This window comes from Vollenhovia emeryi, unplaced genomic scaffold (assembly GCF_000949405.1).
Source record: "Vollenhovia emeryi isolate VEMERY1.0 unplaced genomic scaffold, V.emery_V1.0 DF939126.1, whole genome shotgun sequence".
NCBI classification, from domain to species: Eukaryota; Metazoa; Arthropoda; class Insecta; order Hymenoptera; family Formicidae; genus Vollenhovia; species Vollenhovia emeryi.
This window is the reverse complement of record NW_011967240.1, coordinates 3965431-3979056: the sequence shown is the minus strand read 5'-3', so window position 1 is coordinate 3979056 and position 13626 is coordinate 3965431. Positions and strand designations below refer to the sequence as shown.

Here is a 13626-nt window from a genome sequence, read left to right as displayed (position 1 = left end):
AAAATATATTCTTCGGACTTTAAAATATACTCACGAGTGTAATGTTTTTGCATTCTACTTCGCTAATATTGAATCATCTTGTCATCGTAATATCATTGTCATAAGAGATACGACGATAGGAAAGCGCTTCACTTAATGTACGCGACACGAAGAAATAATCGCGATAATTCGAAATCTATAGCAGAGTTATAAGGACTGATAACAGGTTTGACGACGAGCGGCGTTAAATTTACGCGAATGGAATTATTCGCGCGTGTCGACCCGGTTTGACACTGTTACTCACTTCTGTGTAACATTTTCTATACGTCTTCCAATCAGGTTGAGTGTTGCACCGCGAAGGAAATGGCCAAAGTGACAATTTGGTGCTACTATTCTATTAAGGTCGGGCGCTCATTAACGAAATGACGAGTTGAATTTCGCGAAAATCACATGTCACAAACTTCTTTTACGGGCCGCGGGTGACGGGCGACGAGCGGGCGACGAGCGGATTCTTCGATTTAGTTTACGTAAAAGCCTGAGAGCTTCAAACTTCAAGCATTGTTCTTACTGTCGTCTTAACATTTTCCACAGAGCTTTCTCTTGTGCCTTAGTTAATGGAAATTCTTGGGCACAAAATATTTTTGAAAAAGCTAAATTATTTAGCGATAATAGAGGAATAAGAAATGGCCCATTCGACAGAGCAACAATATTTTATTACGAAATAATAAACGTCACACAATCGTGCCAAGATTTAATGTGCCCGTAATAAAATTATTTAGGCAATTAGTTTTTCGTTTGGTATCTATCGCTTTTGCGTAGCGCGTCGCATAGAAATTACAGATGCAAAAAGACTTGTGAGAACAAAATTGAATTCCTCGCAGTTAAAGATCCGACAGCCGCTTGATGGACGACCTCTTCTAACGGATTCTCCTAGATTATCTTAGTGACGTAATCAATTGCAAATACCAAATTGCAAATTCCCATTAGCAATCATTTATTCAGGTGAATTAAGTCTCGATATTTGCTTCTACTGCTAAGTAATTGAAAGTCAGCGAAATAAAAAGAAATTTATTTCCGCAAATAATATCTCTTTGCAAGATCTTTTTGAAATATCTCTGATGGACACCGGAACAAATCTTCTTTTAATTTATCCTCTAATCGTAAATACGACCCCTTTGAGTCGTAAATGCATTTTTATGTAATAAAGGTAATTTTTCGTTTGACCTATTTCGTTATAATATTGTTAATAATAAATGATTACGTTATTACCACCACTAGATATTACTCTCTGATTCTGTATAAAATTTTGGCTCGGAGCCGCACAACCGCCCTGTAAATAATCCGCACGTAATACGATTGCCGTGAAAAGGCTGGCATGCTTACGACCGTTTCTATACTTACGTTAATGCGCTGTCTTGATAACAAGGCACCTGCTGCGAAAAATACTCAACGAAAAAAAGTGTTGCGTTTAGTGGCCGAAGAAGTCTTAAGAGCTCGCCGATAGCGCTTAGAAACTACAAGATGTTTCACAGTTACCAGATATTTTTATAGATTCCTCGAAATAAAATCATTTCAAACGTATATTTCCTCAAGAATATCCAAGTCTTATAATTTTGTGTTAATAAGCAAGTGAAAATTAAGTAGCGTTGCTGAATTAAACTTTAGATAAAAAGTATACAAAAGATGACATTAATTAATTCAACTTTATCTTAATAAGACTTTGATTCGAATCTCAATTAAGAAGAAATACTAAATCGATCGTGATATTTTCACGAAGAAAAATACCATCGACAGATGACTACAGAAACTGATTGCAGAATGGCCAAATGATTCTGAAACACTTTGTATACCGAGCGATATCGTGCTCTATACCGGCGTTTAACGGCGAAGAAGTTTTGTGTGATATGGAGAGTAAAAATAGCTCAGGAAATGAGTTTCTAATCGGGACTTTATATCGTGCGCTTACTTTGCGTGCCGCCTTTACAATCGCCTAATTTAAAAAAGGAGTGGAAAGTCGAAATTAAACAGAAGGATTCTTTACGAGTTGCAATTCTTCATCGAATCGAATCGGCACATCTTACGGTGCCTTAATCTCCGCGAGTTTAACGATTATGAAGCGCAACGAGCTAGATCGAGAGAAAATCCGATTCGCCTTGATTTCAATTTACACCCTACGACCCTCGCTTCTCATTGCTTCGGTCCTATTTGGCCTCTTCTATCCCGCCTCTCGTCCCTCATTTTCTACGCTTTATATGCGCCAGCAAGAACGCCTTTCCTCGACGATGGGGTATTTCCCTGGTTCGATATCGCTTATAATACCGGCGGCTATTATGAATATTATTCTATTAACGTGGTCTTATCTTGAAAGAGAAACCGGAAACTAATTAAAATCGCTTCAGCTTCATACTCGGAGTTAATATCTGATACATACATTGCAATATACGTGTAATATTCATATGTTACCTATAATGCTGTGTGATTTGTAACAAGTTTCTGCTCATATAAGATACAATGAAACTTTTGCTAAGATTATAAAAATGTTTGGAATGATTTATATGATATAAACCTACACTTTGTGATAAGTCATTCCAATACGATCATCCCCATACAACACAAAAGCTTGCAACAACATTGCCGCAAGATTGGCAACATTGCATCTTGCAGTGTAATGGTACATAGATTTTACAATATTACTTCAGTAATGTTGTAGTAATATTATTTTAAAATATTGATACGATTATGTTTGTAATATGTATATTGTTTCCTCATATCACTTTTATAGATTACTAGAAATGACAAAACGCGCGTTTCGCGCGCGCAGTTTCTAGTACAGCATTGTATATTTTTAAGAATTTGTATACATGCAAAGAGAAGTAATTGTATGCGCAATGTCAATTTCAAATAAAAAGTAATTTTTCACTCACTGATACGACTCGCAACAGCACAGTTGTACTGTAAGGTTTCAGCAACATTGCTGCAATGTTGCTGAAACCTAGCTGTGCTCTATGTCCTTTTCCCTTCCGTTTGAAAATCCTTCTGATTCACTGACCGTTAAATGGGAACTTATATAGCGTTCAATAGTAAGCGCTGATTGCCAAGATTTAGTTTATTTATCGCTTGTGCAAGAAATGACAAAATTGATATCGATTTAAGCTCAGTGAAGCTTCCGCAGGCTGCCCGTAAGATATAGGAAGTCGGCAAGTGCTAGAAATAAAATCGTATTGCATTTAAGCCATTATTTACAAGAGCAGATTTTTAAGGATTTAAAAATTTCAAAACTTTCGAAATCGTTAAGGTTTCAAATAAAAGGACAAATAGAATAAAAATAGCAGAATATCGATTATTGATTATCAATTACGTTTAAAATGTTTAAGGTCTACAAAGAAACGTGATTCTATGAATTCTATGAAGAAGTGAAAATGTGTGTATCACAAAAAATCGAAATCTGCTGACAATTCATATTGTAGCATCTTTTTCTTGCAATTATTAAAAATTTATTTATTTAATTCCATAGACATAACAAAGCGATATCTTGACGAATCCTGAATATTTGAGAGACTCATGCAAAAGCAGTTATTGCTCCTATCGATACGAATATTCTTCTCGTACCACAAGAATACCGCACAGCACTCATGGTTTATAACCTCGTAAACGTGGAAGCCACGATCATTTCGAGGGATTTATCTAGCAGTCTAACAGCGTGCCAGTATTTTCACGCTAAGCTTTTTTCACTGCCTTCTCTCATTCATGTGAAAATATTTCTAGGATTGCATTCTGTGCTTGATCGGAATGTTCTTTCCTTATCATAGTTATCGTAATAGCGATGCATTATTATTATTATTATTACGCAGAGTACGAATAAAAAATACGTTGCATATGAAATAATTAAATTAACTTTTTATTAGCACGGTTTACTTAACTGCACATTATTTTATAATGGTTTTATTATTATATTATATTTGTTTTATGTTCCTTTATACATTTAGAAGCCCCAATTTTACACCGGGTGTTGTTTACTCGTCCCGTAAAGTACCGTGTAATTACTCGTGAAGTGACGTAACGTAATTAATTACTTGATAAATCATGATTTTAGTAGTAGATTTACGAGTACAACGCAAGAAAAATTAGCGTTATAAAGCACCATTATGCCCTACTCATGGTAAATCCAAGATTTATAACTCCCGTCATTATCTTGTCCTTAGTTCGCCAGAAAGTTAAAATTACATCTCAAATCTGGCAAGTCTCTCTCCTTTCCCGCTGGAAACTGACGAGATTCAATAAAGGGCTATTTATCTGTGAATGTCGCCAAGAACCATTCGAACCTACATGCCGTTTGTTCCAAAACTTTTAGAGTAACTGAAATTTCCGTCAACAAATGAATCGGAATTTGGTCTTTTTTTTTCTTCTCTCATCGATTATTTAAAACTATTAGAACATTTCAAATAATGTAAAGCAACACAAAAGTGTCATATAAATAAAAACTAGTTACCTGAATTTATTTAAAAAAATATCTATAATATTACATTCCATCTTCCACTGATCTTATTTAAGCCAAAGTTGAGCGCCAGTACGATTACTTTTAATTATACGAACAGAGTCAACAGAGAGCGACAAAATGGCTGTTCTTAATGTACTTTCTAACACGCGATCCTACATTCCATCGTGAGCGCCGTCGCAATTTCGCGAACTTGTCTACTTTTAATAAAACTTGCAACAAAAAGATGCGTGTTTTCGGGTACAGGCCCGCAGTTGTTAGCTGTCTTATTGCAACTTTGGAATACCAGGACAATTGCCGACCGACATTTACCACAGTAAAGAAGCACTTCCACGCGCTTTCGGCGCTCAACGTTGTGGATATGAAATTATACTTGTTTTACGAATCCTCTACGAAGCTTTCCCCAACCGACGAATCGAACGGAACGCTCCGACCCTTTGCGTTTATGCGCATTGTTCAAGAACTCCTTCCTAACACATCCTGGCACGGTCGCTAAAACACTTAATAGTCATTATTTCGGCCTTCGTGGAGCAGTGCTGAGAGTACAATTACTATCAAGCTTCTACGTCGTAAAATCTATTTATATATTTCACGACGAGAGCGCACGGACCAACATTATTTTCTTTAACAAAAATGCAACGGATAATAAACAAAACTGATACGCAATTTGTAGATTAATACACGTAACAAAATACAATAATAATAATTGAAATAAAATATTAAGTAAAATGTAAACAAATTTGTCCTAGTTATAAACAATACGATGCATCGGTGCTGCACAAACTCTCTTAATATTTAGATCTCCGTTTGAAATAATCTAATTTATTATAGTTTTTTGAAGAAGACAGCTTCCAATTTGTGAATAGAGAAACAGAATAAACTAGCGGAGCAACGTGACGCTGTTGCGAATTTCACCGGCCAAATTCGTAAATTGCACAAACATGGATGTTATTCGCGATCGACAAGATATCATATTGGCAAAACAAAGGAAATCGAATCGAGTTTAAATCGTCAGCCCCGAATGACAACTACATAGCTTTATTGCCGAAAAGGGACGAGTAAAATTTCAATAGGAATCTCTCACGGTGTTTCTCAGTATATAATAACATTATTTGAAAGAGACCAATATCTGTTGCATTTGAATATCATATTTCTCTCGAATGATTAACAAGAAAATTCTATTTAATCAAGATCTGGCTGAAAATCTAAAACAGAGGAGTTTCGTCGAAACCAATAAATATTTATATTTATACAACAAAGAGGCGATTAGATATTCTTTCTAATTTTTCAATATTCTTTGCAATTTTCTATAAGTGAAATTATGTGAAATGTTACTAAAAAATGCTTCGGATATTCAATCAGGGGACATTGGAATATTCCGCTATACATGAATGAATAAAGTATGAGTAAGAAGGCTTCGCGCGTAGCTGAAATTTCGTATTTATTATTCTCTTGACGCACTTTGCATATCGGAACGCTGTATAAAGCGATGCCTGGGATCCGCGCAAGCTCCCTCATCTAGTCATCAATTTCTTGAAAAGAATGATGGATAGGATACATAGTTTTTCTGATATTGGCCAAAGGTTGCCGAGAATTATGGCTTACGCTCAACATACATACACACACACACACGCACCCGCATATACAACAAGCTCTTTCCGACTATGTAAAACATACATCAAGATAAATAGCTATGTGTCAACTTTAATCGTAAACCGTTGTTTCCTGTTTGAGGCATATTGTCCGAATTTCTTTTTATTCTCCGTCAGATTATAAATCGGTTTTCTTGATTCGCGGCAAATCCATTTACCCCCTCTGACTCGACACAAATAATAATACCAAAGCCTGTTCTAGCCAATTTCTTCTGGCGTTCTTTTTCAGTTTATCGCTATCCCTTGCAATTACAGTGACTTTATTAAGATAGTTACAAATATATATATATATATGTTTTATAATAACGATAACTGCCCTTTCTTTGCAGGCAGCACAAGTCTAGTATTTTCTTCATTTTTCTTACATTCCGAAACAATCACTCGCAGATATCACCGTATATCACCGTCCCTTTTTTTACAGCAAATTTTTTTTAATTCCTACTTCCAACAAATCTGTTTGTGAAAACCATACTATTTCTTAAACTTTTCTTTGTTCGAGTAATATTGTGACCGATGTAAAGTTATTGCATTAATGGAGGAATATCACGTAAATGAAAGAAACTGGCATTCGCTTTGAATCTTCGACTAGCAATTGCTTACACTACCGTACTTCATAACCAAGTTAATAGAGTTTGCAAGATTATTTAATAGCGGAACATCGGTGGCTCGATGTACGTCGCGACGGGATAGTAAATCTACTAGCAAAGTACTGAAGTTTCCAGTCGTATGTTACGCGAAACATCCACGCCCCCATTAAATATTTCTTTGTTAGACTCGAGGGAAACTTTCTAGCGAAGAATGAGAATATTTCATAACGCTTCTCGTCTCGACTCGACACAATCGTAATTCCCCAACTTAATCTTAATTTCTGACGCACCTGCTCATGCGTGACATACCATTTCATTCATTTGAGAATTTACATACGCTCTGCCATCGTATTCACGGAGACTCAAATTCCGCGGAAATTTACGATATCCTCGAGGAATATCCATACGAGGAATATCGAGGAACATAACAGTTACGATTAAAAGCTTTGGAATTCTATTCAAGTTTCTCTTATACATAACTCATCCTATACTGATATAAGATAGTTTACATCTAGGTGCAACATCCATACATATTTGCATGTCTACTTATATATTTATTTTACTTGTAAATTATAACAAGACGTGAGATAATTAAATTTTAAAATTATATGCAGATTTTTAATAATAACCAGAATTATGCCTATATAATAATATAAAGTTGTAAAACTACAAAGATATTGTAGTAACAAAAGGATTTAATTCCATTTTCAATATTAAATCGAGCTTGTTTCTTTCCATTTGAAATTTAATTTAAGATTTTATTTTATTAAAATATTTTATGTTAATTAAAAAAATTATTTAAAAAATATATTTTTATAAATTTTTCAGTCCACTATAAATGAGTAATATTCTGCTTAAAATTTTTCATATAGATAAATGATAAATAATAAAATGTAAATCTCGTCAAATAAACTAACTTTGAATTACATATGTAATGAAAAAAGTTAACGTAAGGAGGAAAAGTTAAAGCTGCTTGTTTTAAAACATGTATACAACTGGATCGATCGCCGGTTCGATGTGCGATTGAAACAAATCCAAAACGAATGGTTGGCAGAAGGAAACGAGGGAGGAAAATGCTTTTGAGGATGAAACGTATCGGAAATATTAGTCCAAAAGGCAGGTATAAAAATGTCTGCGTAATATCGTATGTTACTTTGTCGAAACATCGATGAGATTAACTTAGAGTCAATGTTCTAAAGAATCCATTCTTTCTTTGAAATGTATCGCATGTTTTATAAAGTTCGTCTCTGCACCGGAATCTAACCGTTATACAAATGAAATTGCGCCAAGCTGCAAAGATTTATACATTCCCTCTGTGTGGCCCGTTCAAGAAATATGCATTTAACGTAAGTACCTGCAACTCCATTCTCTCAGACGTGAGTTATGCTTTTAAGCGCGCAAGTAGTAACGTTTATCATGATACCATGCGCGAGAAACGCATTCAAATGCATCCGTTCTCGCAATGAGTTAACATTGTTTCATAAGTTAAACGAGTTTTACACGCGATCAGTATATCCCTTTATTTCTTAAAACGCGAGTTACATATGTACGGCCACAATTGTTATGAACGATGTTAACGTAGTATGAACATTTTGCGACATATACAGGGTGGTCCATTTTAATCGACAATCGGAAAGATTTCGTCAGGTAAACCAGATTGAGAAAAATATTTCAGATAAAAGTTGTGTGGTTTCGACGGGGACATAAGTTGGTACAATCTGAAACATTTTTCTCGATCTGGCTTACCTGACGAAATATTTCCGATTGTCGATTAAAATAGACCACCCTGTACATTGTTGCATCAAACAAATTTTAAGTACACAGATTTTTTAAATTTTATTTTATGTAAAATGTTATATCTATTAGTCAATTTTTTCTTCTTTAAGTAAATCGGTAAATGTTACTATACAAAATTGGCGATTTTTTGGTTACTCTTGCTTTTCGATTATGCTTTCTGTATAAAGAGAGACCTTACTTTTGAAATACTCATGTTAAAAAATCACAGATAAAATGAATTATATTGATAGCAAAAATTATAAAATTCTCTCTAAATAAAATCGCTAATAAATGTGAGAATAAATGTAAGAACGGTTGATGAACATTACGGTCGTCGAAATGAAGAGGAGAAAAAGCTACTTCTATTCACTGATTTGTACGTTTTATTGTTCTACAATCGTTCTACCACTAACAATTCTGTGATTGCGAGTTTAATCGGAAGTTTTCCGTGATCACTTTCGTACACTTGCGGCGCGGGTGTGGCGCGGTAGCTTGTTTAAAAAGACCAGCGAAAATACCTTTGTTACTGCAAACGCCGCTAATCTGTTGCGCGAGCAATTCCATTAGCACGTCATTAGCGCACTACTGTGACACAAGAGTAAAGGTGCGTGGTAACGGGCTTAAAAACGTTTCCGTGTGAGCACGAGCCAAATTAATGTCGTTAACGCCATTAGACTGATAACGTATCATCACTGTTGTCTTTCGAGTATTTAATTCCGCATAATTATCCCTCGATCTATGCTACGGTATTCCCCGTTACATAAATAACATCGCGCACTCATAAGCGCGGTAAGGGATATCGCAGTGGCTTCGTCGCAAACGCACTATAATCGTGCACACGTTAATCGAAGTGAAACGTCTCTCAGCTGACTGTTGTTTTTGGTCAGAAAATTTTTACGATAGGGAAAACTGGACGTTTAAGCCGATTTCGCCGTTATTAATCCTTCGTAATATATTGCGATCCGGTTATTGGCTCTTAACGGTTATCGGGTTTATCAATTAAAACGACTAAGCCATTCATAACAGGATTACATCAGCAACATCGAAGTACGAAATTTTATATCATGTAACTCTAATGGGCACGTATTTTTACCGAAATATAAAATTATACGTACAGCGATTCTTTATCTCACAAAATGCTCCGTGATGCAAAATTAAGCGGGCCAATGTCATTGTTCAGATACAACTGTACGTATAGGTTCACATTAAATAAAGGAGACATAAAAAAAGTATGTTAGATTCCTTGGCCTAAAACGTATATGTTCATATGAAATTAATGTTATAACCATTCAAAGCATATTTATATACGATTGAAAATCTCATTACTCCGCTCATTTCATTTGCATTTGCAAAAGACGTAGTTATATATTAGCTAAATATTCAACCCAATCATATTATAAATAATACATCCCTGTATTAAAACGAATTCGGTGTAGTAAACAAATGTGCGTCGCGCAGTAATATAAATTCCCCCGAAAATATGTTTACAGCTGTATAAATAAATCAAAGAAATGATAAATATAAAAAATATAAATGTATGACATTAATTTACTATGATATTAGCACATGGGAAGCATATATTATATTTGATTCATATAAGTGTGTACACATATCTATATGTGTATACAATTCTTTAGGGAAATTGATGAAACTGATCTCACAGAATAGTTGATTAAAAATTCATGTTTTATATTATGTAATTTTAAATTTAATATTTTTAAGTTAAAAAATATTAACGCAAAATTGTGAAATATAAGATTTTATATTATTAGACGTGTGACTGTTCGTCATTTTGTCTCCGGGCTTAGCTATCCAAGCAAAATAAAGTTTCTCCTGAATACGCAATGATGTATATACATAGATATGCAATTCGTACAAACAAAGCTCGGCATAATTTCGTTTCAATTGTGGACTTTCGCTGGTTATTGATATAAAAAAAATAAGTTATATTTAAATAATGTATACGAATCGAATATCGTGAATTATTTTACCATATGATCTGAAAATCAGAAAACCCACAATATGAACGCATCCCGATCGTTATTGCGTATTCCATCCCGCGCCGAATCTAATTGCAAATCGCTTGCGTGTAATGGCTTGGAAGCCAAAGCCGTAGCGGTCTATCGATTACCATGGGTTTACAGTCACCATTAGAATCGATTACAGCAGACTTGCCCCTAGTTTCGCTAATGCCGATATAACATCATCAGAGAAAATAAATCACAAAACAATTTAGGAATTAATTGTTCCGCGTGTGACAAACAATGCTAGGCAAGGTTTATACGTTCCGATTGAAGTCGATAAAACTGATTTTAAGCATTACGCATAAGAGAGAAAGTAAAATTATGCAATAATACTATTCACATCAAATCGTCGCATTTTATGAAGATAAAGAAAATTCTGTAAAATGTTGTGCAGCTTAATATTTTGTATTTATATTTCTTTACGTAAAAGTTATTGTTACTATAATACAAACTTTCTATTAAAATATGCTCCCGGTTAATCTATGTTTGTACGTTTATGATGAATAATATATGTATATTTGTAACACGTGCAAATTTTCAACAGCGAGTTAATAAACATAATTCAAACACCATTATTATAATTAATGTAAGCGCACACTATTATTATTATTTGATGATGAAAAAGCTTCTCTACATTTAACGTGCCGTACCCTGACACTCTCGTCAACGTGTTGTTCTTTAATGAGTCATCGCCTAATTAGTCGATAACACGGCATCATTCGCGTTATTCATGTGGATTTCACCTACATAGCTTGTTCTATACACGGAACGTTTTGTTGGACAGGGAATTTCGCGGTAGGCGTTGAACCATGAGTGCCTTGGAGATTCTCGACACGCTTGTGTCGAAACGACGTGACTCTTGGTGAGTAAATTGTAGGTTTTCAGGGTTACTTGACCTGAAACAAGCTGCATTAGCGAACTAAGACTTCCTCGTTTCTACCAGCAACCTTTTTCGAGCTAATGGTGTGCCAGATAATGTTGATTAATTATACGAAATGAACATTTCTTTGAAGCGAACAACAATTATATGTAATTGTAATATATAACGATTGCTCAAAAAAGGGAAGACATAATAGCATTGTGGGATCAAAAATAAATATAAATGTATTCCTTAGATCCCGTATTTACTTTTATACCTTTCTGAAGATTCTTTTTAACACGCACTCACACAATTATTATATTAATTAAAATTTGTCAAACATATATAAATTCTAACAGCTATGACAAAAGCAAAAGCAGTTCACAGATGGAAAAAAGATATGTATTTTTATATAAATTACCACAAACATGTACGTACACACGAATAGAAATGTTTTCCGCTTGTAAAGTAATTATTAATTGCTATGTTTAATTGTTATTTTTAAAATTTTTTTATAATAATTTCTGCATCAAAAAAATATCAATTTATAAATTACTTTGTGGAACCCTGCCAGATTCTTCTTTGTCATGAAATTAATGTTAAGCAATGGTGTAGCATTAGAATTATATTTCATTTCGTCATTTATATCACCTAACGTTTCGATTTGTCGATCATTTATTTGTAAGAAAACGTCATAGCATTTCATCCACTTTTCTCATGGCTCATTTCGCGACGAGAATCCGACGGCGCTTGTCGAGCTTGCATTAAACCACAAGAGTTCGACAGCAAAGTGACACGCTGATTGCCGAGAAGGGATTTATCGACTCGAGAATAGGCTATGAATTCTAATAGCGTTCTTCTCAAAGTCCTCGAAAATCCTAATTTATTATTCATACCAACAAGTTTGTAGATCAGCAATAGAGTGAGCAACTTAGGTGGTAAATGGATGAAAAAAGGGGAAGGTAAATACAACGAAAAGGTTGAGATATCAAAAATTTTCTAAATTAATTATTTTAAAAGTATATAATAGAGAATTGTAATATAATAAATAAAAGTCTTCAAACTTGAGATATTCTATTAACTTGAGTAGAATTTAATTTTGATAACATTTACATTTATTGCTGACTGTAACATTTAACGCCAACAATTCTTTATCGTATAAAAATATCGTAAAATTTTTGTGTGCACAAAAACAATTTTAGCGAGATGCGCGTTTATCCAAATTTAGCAAACTCCCTGCAATATGAACATCTCTCGTGACGTTACGAGTGCTCATAGCAAAAGCGACGAGGAGTCTTTTGGCAGCGGACGAAAATCAAAAGGAATCGGTGCTTTAGAGTTACTTTTGAAACGATCGATCGATAATAGGTGGAATGTTCAGGAGTACACAGAAAATGTCGCGGCAAAAGAAGAGGATAAGATACGAGAATGTACTCTCGGGATTTTCGCTTTGGACGGGAAACGTCGGTCAGTCTTTGTTCACCTGTCTATCCTTTCCAGATAAAACGTACTGCGATTACAGAGCGGGGAGAAAAGGCTGACACAAGTTTCCTCGATTTTTTCGAGATCTCCGATAATTAATTCTCTCTCTTGACACTTCACGACAACACTAAAATTGTTATATTCCGCGTTATTGATTACACGTCATGTTAACAACAATCTGGACGGTCGCTTTCTTTGAGAAAACTAGAAACCTGAGCTGAAATTTCTCCCATTCTTTTATATTTCATATTTTACTAACTATAAATTTTTAGCAAGACGCATTATTTATACATTTAATTTGCATATGTTGAACGTGAAGAAAGCTATGGATTTATTTCTAAGGTTGATAAAATGTATAAAAATTTCCATGGCAAATGGGACGCGCGCTTCGCGCGCGCAGCTTGTGGTTGGGCATTGTATATTTTTAAGAATTTCTATATATGCAAAGAAATAATTGTATGCGCAACGTCAATTTAAAACAAAAAGTAATTTATTACTCACTGATACGATTCGCAACAGTAGAGTTGTATTGTACATCAACCATATATGTTAAACTGTAAACATACAAATATGTATATGATTATTATAGACGAATTGTGTAAAATCAAAATTATTGTATTAAATATACATGATATTTTATATATAAAAAAGTATTTATAAAAATAATTATATATAGAATACTGAAAAAGTCTTTCTTTTAAATATTAACTCACAAAATTTTATACGTAAGGTTTTGTCTCTAACACTTATTCGAATCTTCGTCCGAATCATT

General features: G+C 34.3%; 1 protein-coding gene across 1 annotated transcript in view; it reads right to left on the bottom strand.

Moving 5' to 3' along the window:
• LOC105569102 (sodium-coupled monocarboxylate transporter 2) overlaps positions 1-13403 on the bottom strand; it is a 212058-nt gene extending 198655 nt beyond the window's left edge. The window contains exon 1 of the mRNA XM_012025289.1: positions 13356-13403. Within this exon, the coding sequence (XP_011880679.1) occupies positions 13356-13398 (43 nt within the window). The 5' untranslated portion in view covers positions 13399-13403. The remainder of the gene's footprint in view (positions 1-13355) is intronic.
• Between the last annotated feature and the right edge of the window lie 223 nt (positions 13404-13626).